This window comes from Pan paniscus, chromosome 18, assembly GCF_029289425.2.
Source record: "Pan paniscus chromosome 18, NHGRI_mPanPan1-v2.0_pri, whole genome shotgun sequence".
Taxonomy (NCBI): domain Eukaryota; kingdom Metazoa; phylum Chordata; class Mammalia; order Primates; family Hominidae; genus Pan; species Pan paniscus.
In genome coordinates this window covers 34,464,162-34,478,626 of record NC_073267.2, presented here as the reverse complement: position 1 = coordinate 34,478,626, position 14,465 = coordinate 34,464,162, and the positions used below count along the sequence as shown (strand labels likewise).

General features: G+C 47.7%; 1 protein-coding gene across 2 annotated transcripts in view; it reads right to left on the bottom strand.

The window, feature by feature from the left end:
* The window catches only part of ITGAM (integrin subunit alpha M), a 72,658-nt gene extending 61,801 nt beyond the window's left edge, over window positions 1-10,857 (bottom strand). The window contains exons 1-5 of one of the 2 annotated variants that reach the window (XM_003807498.6): window positions 10,496-10,857; window positions 8,789-8,894; window positions 5,114-5,217; window positions 4,731-4,801; window positions 4,465-4,582 (exon numbers count right to left, since the gene is read on the bottom strand). In XM_003807498.6, coding sequence (XP_003807546.2) covers window positions 4,465-4,582; window positions 4,731-4,801; window positions 5,114-5,217; window positions 8,789-8,894; window positions 10,496-10,523 — 427 coding nt within the window. In that variant the 5' untranslated portion in view covers window positions 10,524-10,857. The remainder of the gene's footprint in view (window positions 1-4,464; window positions 4,583-4,730; window positions 4,802-5,113; window positions 5,218-8,788; window positions 8,895-10,495) is intronic. The other variant, XM_008959646.5, reaches the window with a different exon arrangement.
* Window positions 10,858-14,465: the final 3,608 nt, after the last annotated feature.

Below are 14,465 nucleotides of genomic sequence, written 5' to 3'. Positions count from 1 at the left end.
GGCACATGCCTGTAGTCCCAGCTACTCAGGAGGCTGAGGGTGGGGGATCACTTCAGCCCAAAAGGTTGAGGCTTCAGTGAGCTATGATCACGCCATTGCACTCCAGCCTGGGCCACAGAGAAAGACCCTGTCTCTTAAAAATAAATAAATAAGTAAATAAACAAGGACAAAGTGGTATGGAAAATTTTCGTTAATTCTGCCCAAGGGAATCAGGGAATGTGGTCATGTTTGACTGGATCTTGAAGAACAGGAAATAATTTGCCCAGCTGGGCGAGGTGGCTCACACCTGTAATCCCAGCACTTTGGGAGGCTGAGGCAGGTGGATCACTTGAGATCAGGAGTTTGAGACCAGCCTGACTGAAACCCTATCTCTATTAAAAATACAAAAAGTAGCTGAGATCGCACCACTGCACTCCAGCCTGGGTCACAGAGCAAGACTTCGAAGAAAAGGAAGAAAGGAAGAAAAGGAAAGGAAAGGAAAGCAAAGGAGGAAGGAAGGAAGGAAGGATTTGCCAGATATACAAAAGGAGTAGATTCTAGAAAAGGGAACGGCACATACATATAAAGTGATGTGGAATGTGCTCCTCTGCCTTCTGCCCCATCCCCAAATCCACTTTCTACCCATTGCCGCTCAGCTCTGTGGCCTGGGAGGTCAACCTGCAGGGACCCCATCACCAGGACTCTGTTGCCCTCTGGATTCCCATTGGATTTGGCAGATGAGAGGGCTCAACAGAAGACTAGAGGGAGGAGGGCAGTGAGGTCCGGGTGTTCTCCCATTGAGGTTGCTTGGGGACAGCTATGTCCTTCACAAAAGACCAACTGTTCCTCAGAAGGAAGCCAGCTCCACATGACTCTCTCCAGACCCTGGTGAGCTCTCCCTCTCCTCAACCCATAAACCCAGGGGTGGCAACAGACCTGCTTGCCCAGGGCTTGGAAAGTCCCTGATGGCTCCCTTAGGCCTGTCATGGCTTTATAATTACTCCCTTTATAAATAAACCCCCCTCTTTGTAAATAAATCTTACTGAAACTGCCTTTGCAAAATTATGACTGAGACAGTGAAAGAGATCTAATTTAACTGATTCCATCTTGCTTCTAACCTCCAAGCTGTCCGTGTTCATTCCTGGGTGTAGGCTGAGCTAACTTTGGGAGACACTTAGTTTATAGTTTATAGTTTAAACAAAGATCGTAACAGCCCTTTCCCAAAGCAGACCTCCTTCTTGCCTGGGGACTAGATTGCCTTTGTAGGACTAACGTTAGCCACAAGATGAGAAATTATGATTTAGGAGTCATGCAGCTGGAGGCTACAAGATTCTGACCCTCCCTAAACTGCTCCTAAAATCAGTGCTTGAGATATTTTGCAGACCTTGCACTTGATGGATCAGCTGGCACTGCCCAGATCAATAAACTGGTTCATCCGATCTTGCGGCCTCCACCCAGGAACCAACTGAACGCAAGAAGACAGCTCCGACTCCCGATGATTTCATCCCTGACCAATCAGCACTCCCAGCTCACTGGCTTCCCCCGCGACCTACCAAGTTATCCTCAAAAACTCTGCCCCCAAATGCTCGAGGAGACTGATTCGAGTGATAATAAAACTCTGGTCCCCTGCATAGCTGGCTCTGTGTGAATTATTCTTTCTCTATTGCAATTCTGCTGTATTGATGAATTGGCTCTGTCTAGGCAGCAGGCAAGGTGAACCCCTTGGGCAGTTACATTACTGGAATGTGCTTTTGGTCCCAGTTGAGACTCCTACTGATATGGGACAAGGGCCTCAAAAGGATTCTGGCAGAATCCAGGAATGCCGTTTGATGGAAACAGCACTACAGGGACAAACGTATGTGATGGCGATGGAGACACAGCGGTGGCATCAAGCAAAGAGCAGCGGGCAAGGGCCTTTCTACTCCAATAAGGAGCTCGACTTTATCTGTAGGCAATGGGGAGCCACAGAAGGTTCTTAGAAAAGGAAGTGAGATGATTTGTTTTGTATTTTAGAAAGACTGGCAGGGCACAGTGGCTCATGCCTGTAACCCCAGCACTTTGGGAGGCCTCCTGAATAGCTAAGACCACAGGCACATGCCACTATGCCTGGCTAATTGCATTTTTTGTAGAGATGGGGTCTCATTATGTTGTCTAGGCTGGTCCCAAACTCCTGGCCTCAAACAATCCTCCTGCCTTGACCTCCCAAAGTGCTGGAATTACAGGTGTGAGCTACCGCACCCTTTCGAATTTTGAACCAAGTGTATGTATTATATATTTTTTAATAAATGAAAACTTTTTTAAAGAAGTAGTCTTGAACCCTGAGAGTGAGGTCTAAAGAGGGAGAGGTAGAAGTGTTAGCTGAAGCCACAGAACTGGGTGATTTCAGGAAAGAAGAACACGTGGGTGAAAAGAGAACCCAGAACCCAGTGCCCCTAGGTGGAGAGGGAAGCTGGAGGCCAGCCGGGGGTGAAGAGAATGCACTCAGGAAACTTGGGTGGTGAGGGTGAGGAGAGATGGCAGGAGATGAGGAGGAGACTGGAAGAGAGAAGATTGTTTTCATGGCTATCGATTGTGGTGGTTGATCGCTTTTCAGATACAGATAGAATGAAGAGTGTTTACAGCCAGAGGAAGGGGGAAGTTAATTGTCCTAGAGAGAAAACAAGTGATTCAAGAGATGCTGGGCCAGGCGCAGTGGCTCACACCTGTGATCCCAGCACTGTGGGAGGCTGAGGTGGGAAGATCTCTTGAGCCCAGGAACTCGAGACCAGCCTGGGCAACAAGGTGAAACCCCATCTCTACAAAAAATACAAAAATCAGTATATGCGCACCTGTGATCCCAGCTACTCTGGAGGCTGAGGCACAAGAATTTCTTGAGCACAGGAGGCAGAGGCTGCAGTGAGCCGAGATTGTGCCACTGCACTCCAGCTTAGGTGACAGAGCAAGACCCTGTCTCAAAAAAAAAAAGAAAAAAGAAAGATAGGTGATCACCTTAGTTGGTGCATGAGAGACTCTCAAAAGCCCATATGGAAGAATTTAGTCATGGGACAGAGGAGAGACAGGTCTTCCTCTAAAACGAGTGAGTCACTGCCAGGAGTGCTGTCATTATGGAAATTTGAGAAAAAGGAGAAAGTGCGGTGTTACAGCTCCTTTAGAATTTGTCTAACAAATTCCAGTGAAGACTGGAAAACCGCTTATTAAGATAAAATAAGAGAAGGGGAAAGTGGAGGGAGTCCATGCCTGAAGCTTTTGTTTTCTCTGTGGAGGAAGGAGGATTAACTGTGGAGGGTGAAATATAGAGGAACAGGGCTTGAGAAAGAAAAAAAATGCAAGGGAGAAACATTCGCCTGTGGTCCCAGAATCAACATGAAGACAAGCAAAAAGATGGCATAGCCATCGAACAAAGCAGTGGGAAAAAGCAGCTTGAAAGATCCATGCACTCTGGCCAGGCATGGTGGCTCATGCCCCCCACTCATTCTCTGGCTCATTCCCAGCACTTTGGGAAGCCAAGGTGGGCAGATCACCAGAGCTCAGGAGTTCGAGACCAGCCGGGCCAACATGGTGAAACCCCGTCTCTGCTAAAAATACAAAAATTAGCCGGGTGTGGTGGCGGGCACCTGTAATCCCAGCTACTTGGGAAGATGGGGCAGGAGAATCGCTTGAACCTGGGAGGCAGAGGTTGCAGTAAGCCAAGATCGTGCCACTGCACTCCAGCCTGGGTGACAGAGCGAGACTCTGCCTCAAAAAAAAAAAAAAAATCCATACAGTCACTCAGAATCTCAATCAACAGAGGTTTGGGGAACAGGGGTGTGGAAGGCCACCCCCCAGGATGGTCCCCAAGATTCCCACCTCTTGCCAATGACACCTTGCACCATCCCCTCCTCTGCAGTGTGACCTGGACTTATTTTTTAAAGACAGGGTCTTGCTCTGTCACCCAGGTTGGAGTACAGTGGTGCAATCATAACTTGCTGCAGCTTCAACTTCCCAGGCTCAAGTGATCCTCCTGAGTAGCTGGGACTGCAGGTGTGTGCCACCACGCCTGGCTAATTTTTTTTTTTTTTTTTTTTTTTTTTTTTTTTGTAGAGACGGGGATCTCCCTATGTTGCCCAGGCTTGTCTTGAACTTGTGGCCTCAAGCAATCTTCCCACCTTGGCCTCCAAATAGCTAAGACTACAGGTGCTCATCACCACACTCAGCTAATTTTTTTTTTTTTTTTTTAGAGACAGGGTCTCACTACATTGCCCGGGCTGATCTCAAACTCCTGGGCTCCCAAAGCTTTGGGATTGCAGGTATGAGCCACTGTGCCTAGCCAAGGCGTTTTCCTAAAGTACAAGACCCTAGCACCTCCCTAGCTTCTGACTCTAATGGGACCCAGTTCCCCCACCCTTCTGCACCCAGAGCCCAGACCTTGAGCAGACGTCACCTCAGTCCTGCCCCCTCCCCTGGTCTTTTGCTGCACATCTGTTCCCTCCGCCAAAGGCAACCCACCTCGGAGGGCCTCTGGGAACTTCTGGGGCTGCTGCCGTAGGTTGGATCCAAACAGGAAACAGAGCCCTTTCACATACGTATTCTCACTGCAAGTCTGGTGCACGGTGGGACCACAGGCCTAGGGCACAGGAGCCAGTGGAAGGGGCTGCCCCTGCTTCCTGTCCTTGTACCCCAGCACCTCCACCCTCCACAAGACCCCCAGCCCCACCATGCGTGGGCCCCCAAACACCCCCATTAGGATGCTCCTCTGATCCAGCCCCACTCACCAGCAGCTGGGGGGGGCTGGTGGTGGCTGCCAGGGACAGGCCCAGGGACATGTTCACGGCCTCCACGGGGACTGCGGGGACAGATATGGGCATGGTCACCCTGGTGGGGGGACAGAGAAGGCTGTGGAAGAGCTGGGCAGGGGTCACCTCCATGCGGGAGACAAGGAGGTCTGACGGTGAAGGGGGATCCTAAATCTTGGGAAAGAAAGGAACACAGAGGGATTGCCTGGGGATGTCTAGGGTAGAGACTGCAGGCAGAGGAGAGGGTACGGAGGCAGGCACCTGTGTCCCCACCACAGATCCCCAGGACACAGGAGGGCCTGGAAAGTCCCTATGTGTTCACAGGGGAATCCCAGTCCCAGCCCGGCGGGGCAGTGACTCACCCTGCAGGCGGATGGGCTCGCATGAGCCTGTGCTGTAGTCGCACTGGTAGAGGCTGCCCCTTTGGTTGGCAGCCACTATCTCCTGGGGGGCTCCAACCACCACCCTGTGGGGAGAAGTGGGAATAGAGAAAACTTCGACATGTGGGGAGAGAAGGAGACCACAGAGGAAGTTCTGCCACCCAGAGGAAGGTGGGGGCCCATACCCGGATTCCTAAATTCCTATGACTAGGAGGAAGAATTAGCAAAGAAAAAAATGGGAAAATGTTAAGACTCAGAATGAGAAAAGGTCTTCCTAAGAATGACACAAAAACCAGAAGTCATTTTAAAATAGGACCAGGCGCGGTGGCTCATGCTTGTAATCCTAGCACTTTGGGAGGGCAAGGGGGTGGATTGCCTGAGCTCAGGAGTTCAAGATCAGCCTGGGCAACATGGGGAAACCCTGCCTCTACTAAAAATACAAAAAATTAGCCACACATGGTGGTGCGTACCTGTAATCCCAGCTAAATGGGAGGCTGAGGCCAGAGAATTGCTTGAACCCAGGAGGCAGAGGTTGCAGTGAGCCGAGATAGCACCACTGCACTCCAGCCTGAGAGACAGGGCAAGACTCTGTCCCAAAAAATAAATGAATAAATTTTAAAAATAAAAATAGGTCAATTCAAGCTGGGCACCATGGCTCATGCCTTTAATCCCAGCACCTTGGGTGGTTGAGGCAGGAGCATCATTTGAGGCCAGGAGTTTGAAACTAGCCCGGGTAACATAGCCAGACCCCATCTCTACAAAAAATGTTTTTAAAAATTAGCCAGGTGTGGTGGTACACACCTGTAGTCCCAGGCCAACCTTTTTTTTTTTCTTTGAGACAGGGTCTCACCCTGTTGCCCAAGATGGAGTCCAGTGGCATAATCATAGCTCACTGCAACCTCTGCCTCCTGGGCTCAAACAATCCTTCCACCTCAGTCTCCCAAAGTGTTAGAATTACAGGCATGAGCCACTGGACCCGGCCCACACAGTCATTTTATTTATTTTTATTTTTATTTATTTTCTTTCTTTGAGACAGATTCTCACTCCATCACCCAGGCTGGAGTATAGTGGTGCAATCTCGGCTCACTGCTGCAACCTCTGCCTCCCAGGTTCAAGCATTCCTCCTGTCTCAACCTCCTGAGTAGCTGGGATTACAGGTGTGTGCCACCATGCTTGGCTAATTTGTGTATTTTTAGTAGAGATGAGGTTTCCTTATGTTGGCCAGGGTAGTCTCGAACTCCTGGCTTCCAGCGACCAGCCCAGCTCGGCCTCCCAAAATGCTGGGATTACAGGCGTGAGCCCCTGCGCCCAGCCTCCACACAGTCATTTTCAATAAATTTCTGGGCCAGGCGCAGTGGCTCACACCTGTAATCCCTGCACTTTGGGAGGCCGAGGCAAGTGGATCACGAGGTCAGGAAATCGAGACCATCCTGGCTAACATGGTGAAACCCCATCTCTACTAAAAATACAAAAAAATTAGCCAGGCGTGGTGGCACGCACCTGTAGTCCCAGCTACTCGGGAGGCTGAGGCAGGAGAATCGCTTGAACCCAGGAGGCAGAGGTTGCAGTGAGCCGAGATCACTCCACTGCACTCCAGCCTGGGCAACAAAGCGAGACTCCGTCTCAATAAATAAATAAATAAATAAATAAATTTTTGTATGTGATAAACTACCATAAGCATACTCAAAAGAAAAATAATACACAAGGGAGAGAGCTTCACAACTCATACCCCAGACTACTTTCCTCAGTGTACTCAAAGCTTGTACAAACTAGTAAAAAAAAAAAAAGAAAGAAAAATGGCCAACAGATAAGAAAAACATGTTCACAGAAAATGCCTCTCTCATAAAAAAAAAAAGAAGCAATTTAAAGCTAAATTAAGATACCACTTCTCACCTACTCGATCTGCAGAGATCAGTAAGTTTGATAGCACACTGAGTTGGCAAATGAGTGAGGGAGTATGAGGAAGTAGGTATTTTCATGAATTTCTGGTGTGAGTGTAAATTGCTGCCACCACTGTAGAGGGTGATCTGGAAAAATCTATTAAAATTGCACGTGCTCATGCACCCATGGATACCGCAATCCCAGTCCTAGCCTTTACTTCCAAATAGGCTTGCACATGTGCAAAATGACAGCATTGTTCATAGAGCAAAAGTTTGGGAACAATCTAAATGTTCATTAACAAGAGATCTAATGTAATGTAAAAGGAGATTACAAGCCAGGCACGGTGGCTCAAGCCTGTAATCCCAGCACTTTGGGAGGCCGAGGCAGGTGGATCACCTGAGCTCAGGAGTTCGAGACCAACCTGGCCAACATGGTGAAACCCTGTCTCTACAAAAATACAAAAATTAGCCGGGCGTGGTGGCAGGCACCTGCAATCCAAGCTACTCAGGAGGCTGAGGCAGGAGAATCGATTGAACCCAGGAGGCAGAAGTCGCAGTGAGCCAAGATCATGCCACTGCACTCCAGCCTGGGCGAGAGAGGGAGTCTCTAAAAAAAGTTAAATAAAATAAAATAAATTATAGCATCTCCCAATTATGGCATGCAATGCAAGCATAACATGGGATTAATGGACTCAAATCACTGGGCTGTATTATGGGAGATAAAGCAAAGAGCAGAGACCAGCCCCCTTCTTCTGGAAAGGTACTATCACCTCCACAAATACTGTTTCTGTAAAGGTAAATGTTTTAGGCTTCAGGGTCCATACAATCTCTATCACAGCTCCTGAATTCTGCCATTACAGCTCAAAAGTGGCCATAGCCAGGCACAGTGGTTTACACCTATCATCCCAGCAAGTTGGGAGGCCCAAACAAGAGGATGACTTGAGGCCAGGAGTTTGAGACCAGATTGGGCAACAGAGTGAGACCTCGTCTATACAAAAAAAATCAAAAAATTAGCCAGGTGTGGTGGCACATGCCTGTAGTCCCAGCTACTCAGGAGGCTAAGGTGGGAGGATTGCTTGAGCCCAGGAGTTTGAGTCTACAATGAGCTATGATTTCACCTGTGCACTCCAGGCTGAATGACAGAACAAGACCATGTCAGAAAGGAAAGAAATAAAGGAAGGAAGGAAGGAAGGAAGGAAGGAAGGAAGGAAGAAGGGAGGGAGGGAGGGAGGGAGGGAGGGAAGGGAGGGAAGGAGGGAAAGAGGGAAGCAGGGAATGAGAGAGGGAGGAAGGAAGGGAGGAAGGAAGGAAGGAAAGAAGGAAGGAAGGGAGGGAGGAAGGGAGGGAGGGGCAATAAACAGTAAGTGACAAGTGGACGGAGTTGTTTTCAATAAAATTCATTCACAAAAATAGGCGGCAGCCTGCAGGCAGGCCTTAATTTCAGTACAATGTATACTACACATGGTGTGTTGGCTGAGGGAGGGAACGTGTATGTGTTATGTACACACAGAGTCTCCCCGAAGGAACACCCAGGAAACCATTTGTGAGGTCCCTCCTGGGAAGGGAACTAGGGGAAGGGAGTAAGGAAGAGATTTTTACTCTTACACCCTTTTGCATCTTTTGAATTTAGAACACTGTAAATTCAAAAGATGAATTTGTTGTATATTTTGAATTGATTTATCTGTTGAAAAAGATCACTCAAATCGCTGATTTTTTTCAGGTATGTAAGTCTTGGAGAGAAAGCACTGAGAAAGGGGGCTCCATCTGAGGGTCTCACCTGGATCCCTGAAGCTGGACCACGGTCTGCCCGAAGCCCCTTGCGTTCTCTTGGAAGGTCATTGCGTTTTCAGTGTCCAAGTTGAACCCATGACATAAGGTCAAGGCTAAAGGGAGAATGGGGGAAGGGTCAAGCAGAGGAAAGTAGCATGCCAGTTAGGGGCTGTAGTCCTAGCACTTTGGAGGGCTGAGGCAGGAGGATCACTTGAGCCCTGATTGTGCCACTGCACTCCAGCCTGAGCAACAGAGAGAGATCCTATCTCAAAATTAAATACAAAAAAAAAAAAACAAAAACTAATAATAATTTAAAAGAAAGCAATGGCTGGGTGTGGTGGCTCAGGCCTGTTATCCCAATAATTTAAGAGGCTGACGTGGGAGGATCACCTGGGCTCAGGAGTTTAAGACCAGCCTAGGCAACACAGTGAGACCCCATCTCCACAAAAAATAAAAAATTAGCCGGGTGTAGTGGTACTCAGGAGGCTGAGGTGGGAGGATTGCTTGAACCCAGGAGGTCAAGGCTGCAGTGAACCATGATCATGCCACTGCACTGCAGCCTGGGCAACAGAGAAAGACCCTGTATCAAAAAAAAAAAAAAAAAAAAAGATAGCAGCATGTCTTCCTGCTCCATTCCCTTTCCCATCCGTTCGGTCACCCTAACTAACCCAGCATCCAGATGTCTGCCTCCCAGGTCCAGCTCTGATAGCCTGGGGCAGGGATTAGCACACTTATTCTGTAAACAGCCAGATAGTAAATTTTAGGTTTTTCAGACCAAGAGGCTGATAGAATATGTTGTACAAGTACTTATATAACAAGACAGAAAATACTTTTCCACAAATTTGTCATTAGGGAAATTCCAAACATAATGATTGAGTACAATTTGTTTGTAATACGGGTTTACAAATGAGACAAATAGAATTCTTTGGGGATGGTGCTCCCTATCATCAAATCGATTATCAGTGTTCATCTTCAATCTCTAGCTGGCAGGTTGTGCAAAAACAGGTCGTGGGCCATATCGGGCCCCCAGGCCACTGTTTGCTGACTCCTGACCTAAGAACCACCGTCGTGGGGCACGTCCAGTCCTGCTCTGAATTCCAGCCTCCCTTCTGAGCACCCAAATGGCTTCTTCCCCCGGTGTCACAACGATGATTTGCCCAACAGTGAAGTTTCTATACATTCTTAATTAGATAATTTCCTTCCTATGCAACTCTCAAGTATTTCCTTCCCTTTTGAGGAGAATTTCATTTTCCACAACATATAAGCATAAAAGGTAACAAACTCAAATCATTTTTATTCATCAGTCATTCAACAAACATTTGCACCCGGGACCTTGGAAAATAGAACCAGAGGCAAAGTGGAGATGGTGAGAGGGGATCCAGGAGGAAGCACTCAGGAAAGGGGTCTCACACCTGCTGTGCACCCTGGGCCATGTCACTTCTCCTCGCTGGGCCTCCGTCTCCTCATGTGTGAAGCAAGGGGACCGGCAAGCAGCCTTGCACAGTCCATGAATGTGGTCATTCATCCAGGCTTCCCTGGCCAGCCTGTCTGGGTCTAGCTGTTCTCCCTGCTTCTTCTTGAACGCTTTCTCCTTCCCCAAATCCCCTTTGCCTCTCCCCAGACTGACTCCTACATATTCTGGGCCCTCTATTTATGACAGACCCAAAAGTTCCCCTCCTCCCCACCCAGAGTCCCCCACCCCACCCCCAGGCACCTGTTAACAGAAGGACTCTGAGAGCCATGGCTGGAAGGAGCCAGAACCTGGAAGGAGGTGAACCAGGGGTTGCAGGCACCACTGAGGAACCACAAGGAAGCCACCAAAGCAAAGAAGGGCAGAAAAGGAGAAGTAGGAGGCAGAAGTCTATCAGAGATTCAAAGGAAGAGGGCGGAGGCTCAGTGAGCACACTGCCCTGCCTGGTCTTCCGCCCAGGACTGCCCACAGCCTGCCCACCCTTCCTCCCCAGCTTCCTGACCCAAACCTTCAAAGTCAATACCACTATCCAAAAGGTGCCATTTGTCACCCACTTGTTTCTTGGGTTGGCCCAAGCATATGAACAAGCTGAATAGACTTAGCCTGCCTCCTGGAATTCGTGTTCTGAACATTAATACGGGCCAGGCGCAGTGGCTCACGCCTGTAATGCCAGCACTTTGGGAGGCCAAGGCAGGAGGATTGCTTGAGCCTGGGAGTTTGAAACCAGCCTGGGCAACATAGAGAGACCCTGTCTCTACAAAAAAATATTTTTAATTAGCTGGGCTTGGTGGTGCGCGCCTGTAGCCCCTGCTACTGGAGACGCTGAGGGGTGAGAATTACTTGAGCCCGAGGTCCAGGCTGCAGTGAGCTATGATCACACCACTGCACTCCAGCCTGGGCAACATAGGGCGACCCCGACTCTACAAAAAAATACATTTAAAAAATTAGCCAGGCATGGTGGCACATGCCTGTAGTCCTAGCTACTCCAGAGGCTGAGGCAGGAGGATTGTTTGAGCTCAGGAGTCTGAGACTGCAATGAGCCTCAATAATGCCACTGCACTCCAGCCCAGGTGACAGAGTGAGACCCTGTCTCAAAAAAAAAAAAATTAAATAAATAAATAAGCAAACATTAATACAGATCAAACAAGTGTAGGAGGTAAAACTCTGTGTCTTCCTGAAAACACACTTTGCAAAATGTCCCTCCTTCAGCCCATGGAAATGGGAGCACCCTTCAGCCAGAGCTGTCCTCATTTGTAGCCATCAACAAGGACAACTCAAGTACAGGCATACCTGGTGCTTTTTAAATATTATTTTGTGCTTTTTTTAGAGACAGAGTCTAGCTCTGTTGCCCAGGCTGGAGTGCAGTGGTGTAATCACAGCTCACTGCAGCTTCAATCAACCTCCTGGGCTCAAGCGATCCTCCTACCTCAGCCTTCTGAGTAGCTGGTATTACAGGCACATGCTGCCATGGCCAGCTAATTTTTTTAAAATTTTTTGTAGAGACAAGATCTTGCTATGTTGTTCAGGCTATTCTCAACCTCCTGGACTCAAGTGATCCTCCTTCCTCAGCCTCCCAAACTGCTGAGATTACAGGTGTGAGCCACTGCATCCAGCCTATTTGTGTGTGTGTGTGTGTGTGTGTGTGTGTGTGTGTGTGTAAAGGCCTCAAGCTCTTCACCCAAGAATTTTCACTTCTAGTAATTTATCCTAAGAATAGTTAAGAAGTGTAGTCAAAAATATATGTACAAACTTGGCTGGGTGCGGTGGCTCATGCCTGTAATCCTAGCATTTTGGGAGGCTGAGGCAGGTGGCTCACTTGAGGTCAGCAATTGAAACCAGCCTGCCCAACATGGTGAAACCTCATCTTTACTAAAAAGACAAAAAAATTAGCCAGGCATGGTGGCAGGCACCTGTAATCCTACCTGGGAGGCCGAGGCAGCAGAGTCGCTTGAACCCTGGAGGCGGAGGTTGCAGTGAGCAGAGATTGTGCCACTGCACTCCAGCCTAGGTGACAGAGCAAGACTCTTATCTCTAAAAAAAAAAAAAAAAAATATATATATATATATATATTTGCAAGCTTGTTCATTGCAGCATTATTGTTAATATGAAAAGCTAAAAAAACCTGAATATTCAACAGAGGAATGGTTCAATGATACTTCACTCTGTGATATATCCTTACCCTCCCCTGTGTCTGTCACTTTTAATTCTGTTTTCAAAGGCACAGGAAAATAGGTATCCTTCCACACATACATGGAACACAAACCTCACCTTTATGTGACCACCAATGTGATTCTCAAGCCAATGATTTTTTTCACTCTTTCTCAACACGTTTTCTTTTTTTTTTTTTTTTTTTTTTTTTTTTGTGAAACGGAGTCTCCCTCTGTCGCCCAGGCTGGAGTGCAATGGTGTGATCTCAGCTCACTGCAACCTCTGCCTCCCAAGCTCAAGTGATTCTCCTGCCTCAGCCTCCCGAGTAGCTGGCATTACAGGTGCTTGCCACCACGCCTGGCTAATTTTTTGTATTTTCAGTAGAGACAAGGTTTCACCATTCAACACATTTTCTTTTGCCTCTAGTTCTACTTTCCCGATAACTAGATGGAAAAAAATGCTTGCTGGCTGAAAAAAAAAAAAAAAAAAGCAATTAAAATTATGTACATTTGGTTAAAAATTATCTGTTTATAATTTTTATATATAGCCAGGTATGGTGACTCCTGCTTGTAATCTCAGCACTTTGGGAGGCCAAGGCAGAGGGATCATTTGAGCTCAGGAACTCAAGACCAGCCTGGGCAACACAGCAAGACCCTGACTCTACAAAAAAATTTTTAACAATTAGCTGGGCATAGTGATGCACACCTGTGGTCCCAGCTACTCAACAGGCTGAGGTGGGAAGATCGCTTGAGCCAAGGAGGTTGAGGCTGCAGTGAGATATGATTGCACCACTGCACTCCAGCCTGGAAAACAGAGCCAGACCCTGTCTCTAAAATATATATAGGCAGGGCATGGTGGCTCACGCCTGTAATCCCAGCACTTCGGGAGGCCGAGGTGGGAGGATCACCTGAGGTTAGGAGTTCGAGACCAGCCTGGCCAACATGGTGAAACCCCGTCTCTACTAAAAATACAACAATTAGCCAGGCGTGGTGGCAGGCACCTGTAATCCTAGTTACTTGGGAGGCTGAGGCAGGAGAATCACTTGAACCTGGGAGGTGGAGGTTGCAGTGAGCTGAGATTGCACCATTGCACTCCAGCCTGGGCAATAGAGCTTGACTCAGTTTCAAAAAATAAAAAATTAAAATTAAATAAATAAGTACATACATACAAAAATAAATCATATATATATGATATTATATATATATATATATATATGCAGGAAAACCCAATGTTAATAGTCGTTATCTCCAAGATAGAAGGATTACAGGTATGTTCCAGTATCTATTGCTGCAGAGCGAGCTACTCCAAAACTTCGTAGTTAAAAACAGCAGCATATTATAATCTCTCGCGTATCTGTGAATCGCCTGGCCTCAGCAGTTCTCAGCAGGGTCTCTCACATGATTGCAGTCGGATCACGACCAGGGCTAGAGTAATCCAAAGCTCAATTGGGCTGGGCTCCCAAAATGGGTCACTCCCACAGCTGGCAGTTGGCCGTGGGCTAGGAGCTCAGTTGGGGCTGTCACCTGGGCACCCCCACGTGCCCTCTCCATGTGGCTTGGGCTTCTCGCAGCATGGTGGCTGGACTTCAAGAGCAAGTGTTCCAACAGACAGGAAGCAGAAATTTCCAGGCTACTAAGGTCTTGATCTGGAAACTGGCGCCAAGTCATCTGCACCACATTCCATTGATCAGGCAGTCACAGAGCTCATCCACATTCCAGCAAAGGGGACACAGATCCCACCTCCCAATGGGAGGAATTTGTGGTTGTATTCAATCTGCTACAAGATGACTTTAATATTCTTTTCTATATCATTTGTACTTAAAACATTTATATAGGCTGGGTGCAGTGGCTCATGCCTGTGATCCCAATGCTTTGGGAGGCCAAGGCAAGAGGATCACTTGAGCCCAGGAGTTTGAGGCTACAGTGAGCTATGACCTCAACACTGCACTCCAGCCTGGGCAACAGAGCAAGACTATGTCTCAAAGAGAAAAAAAAAAAAAAAGACCTTTAAACAAAAAAAAAGACTCATAATCATAAAAAATACCAATAGAAAATTTAAAACAACA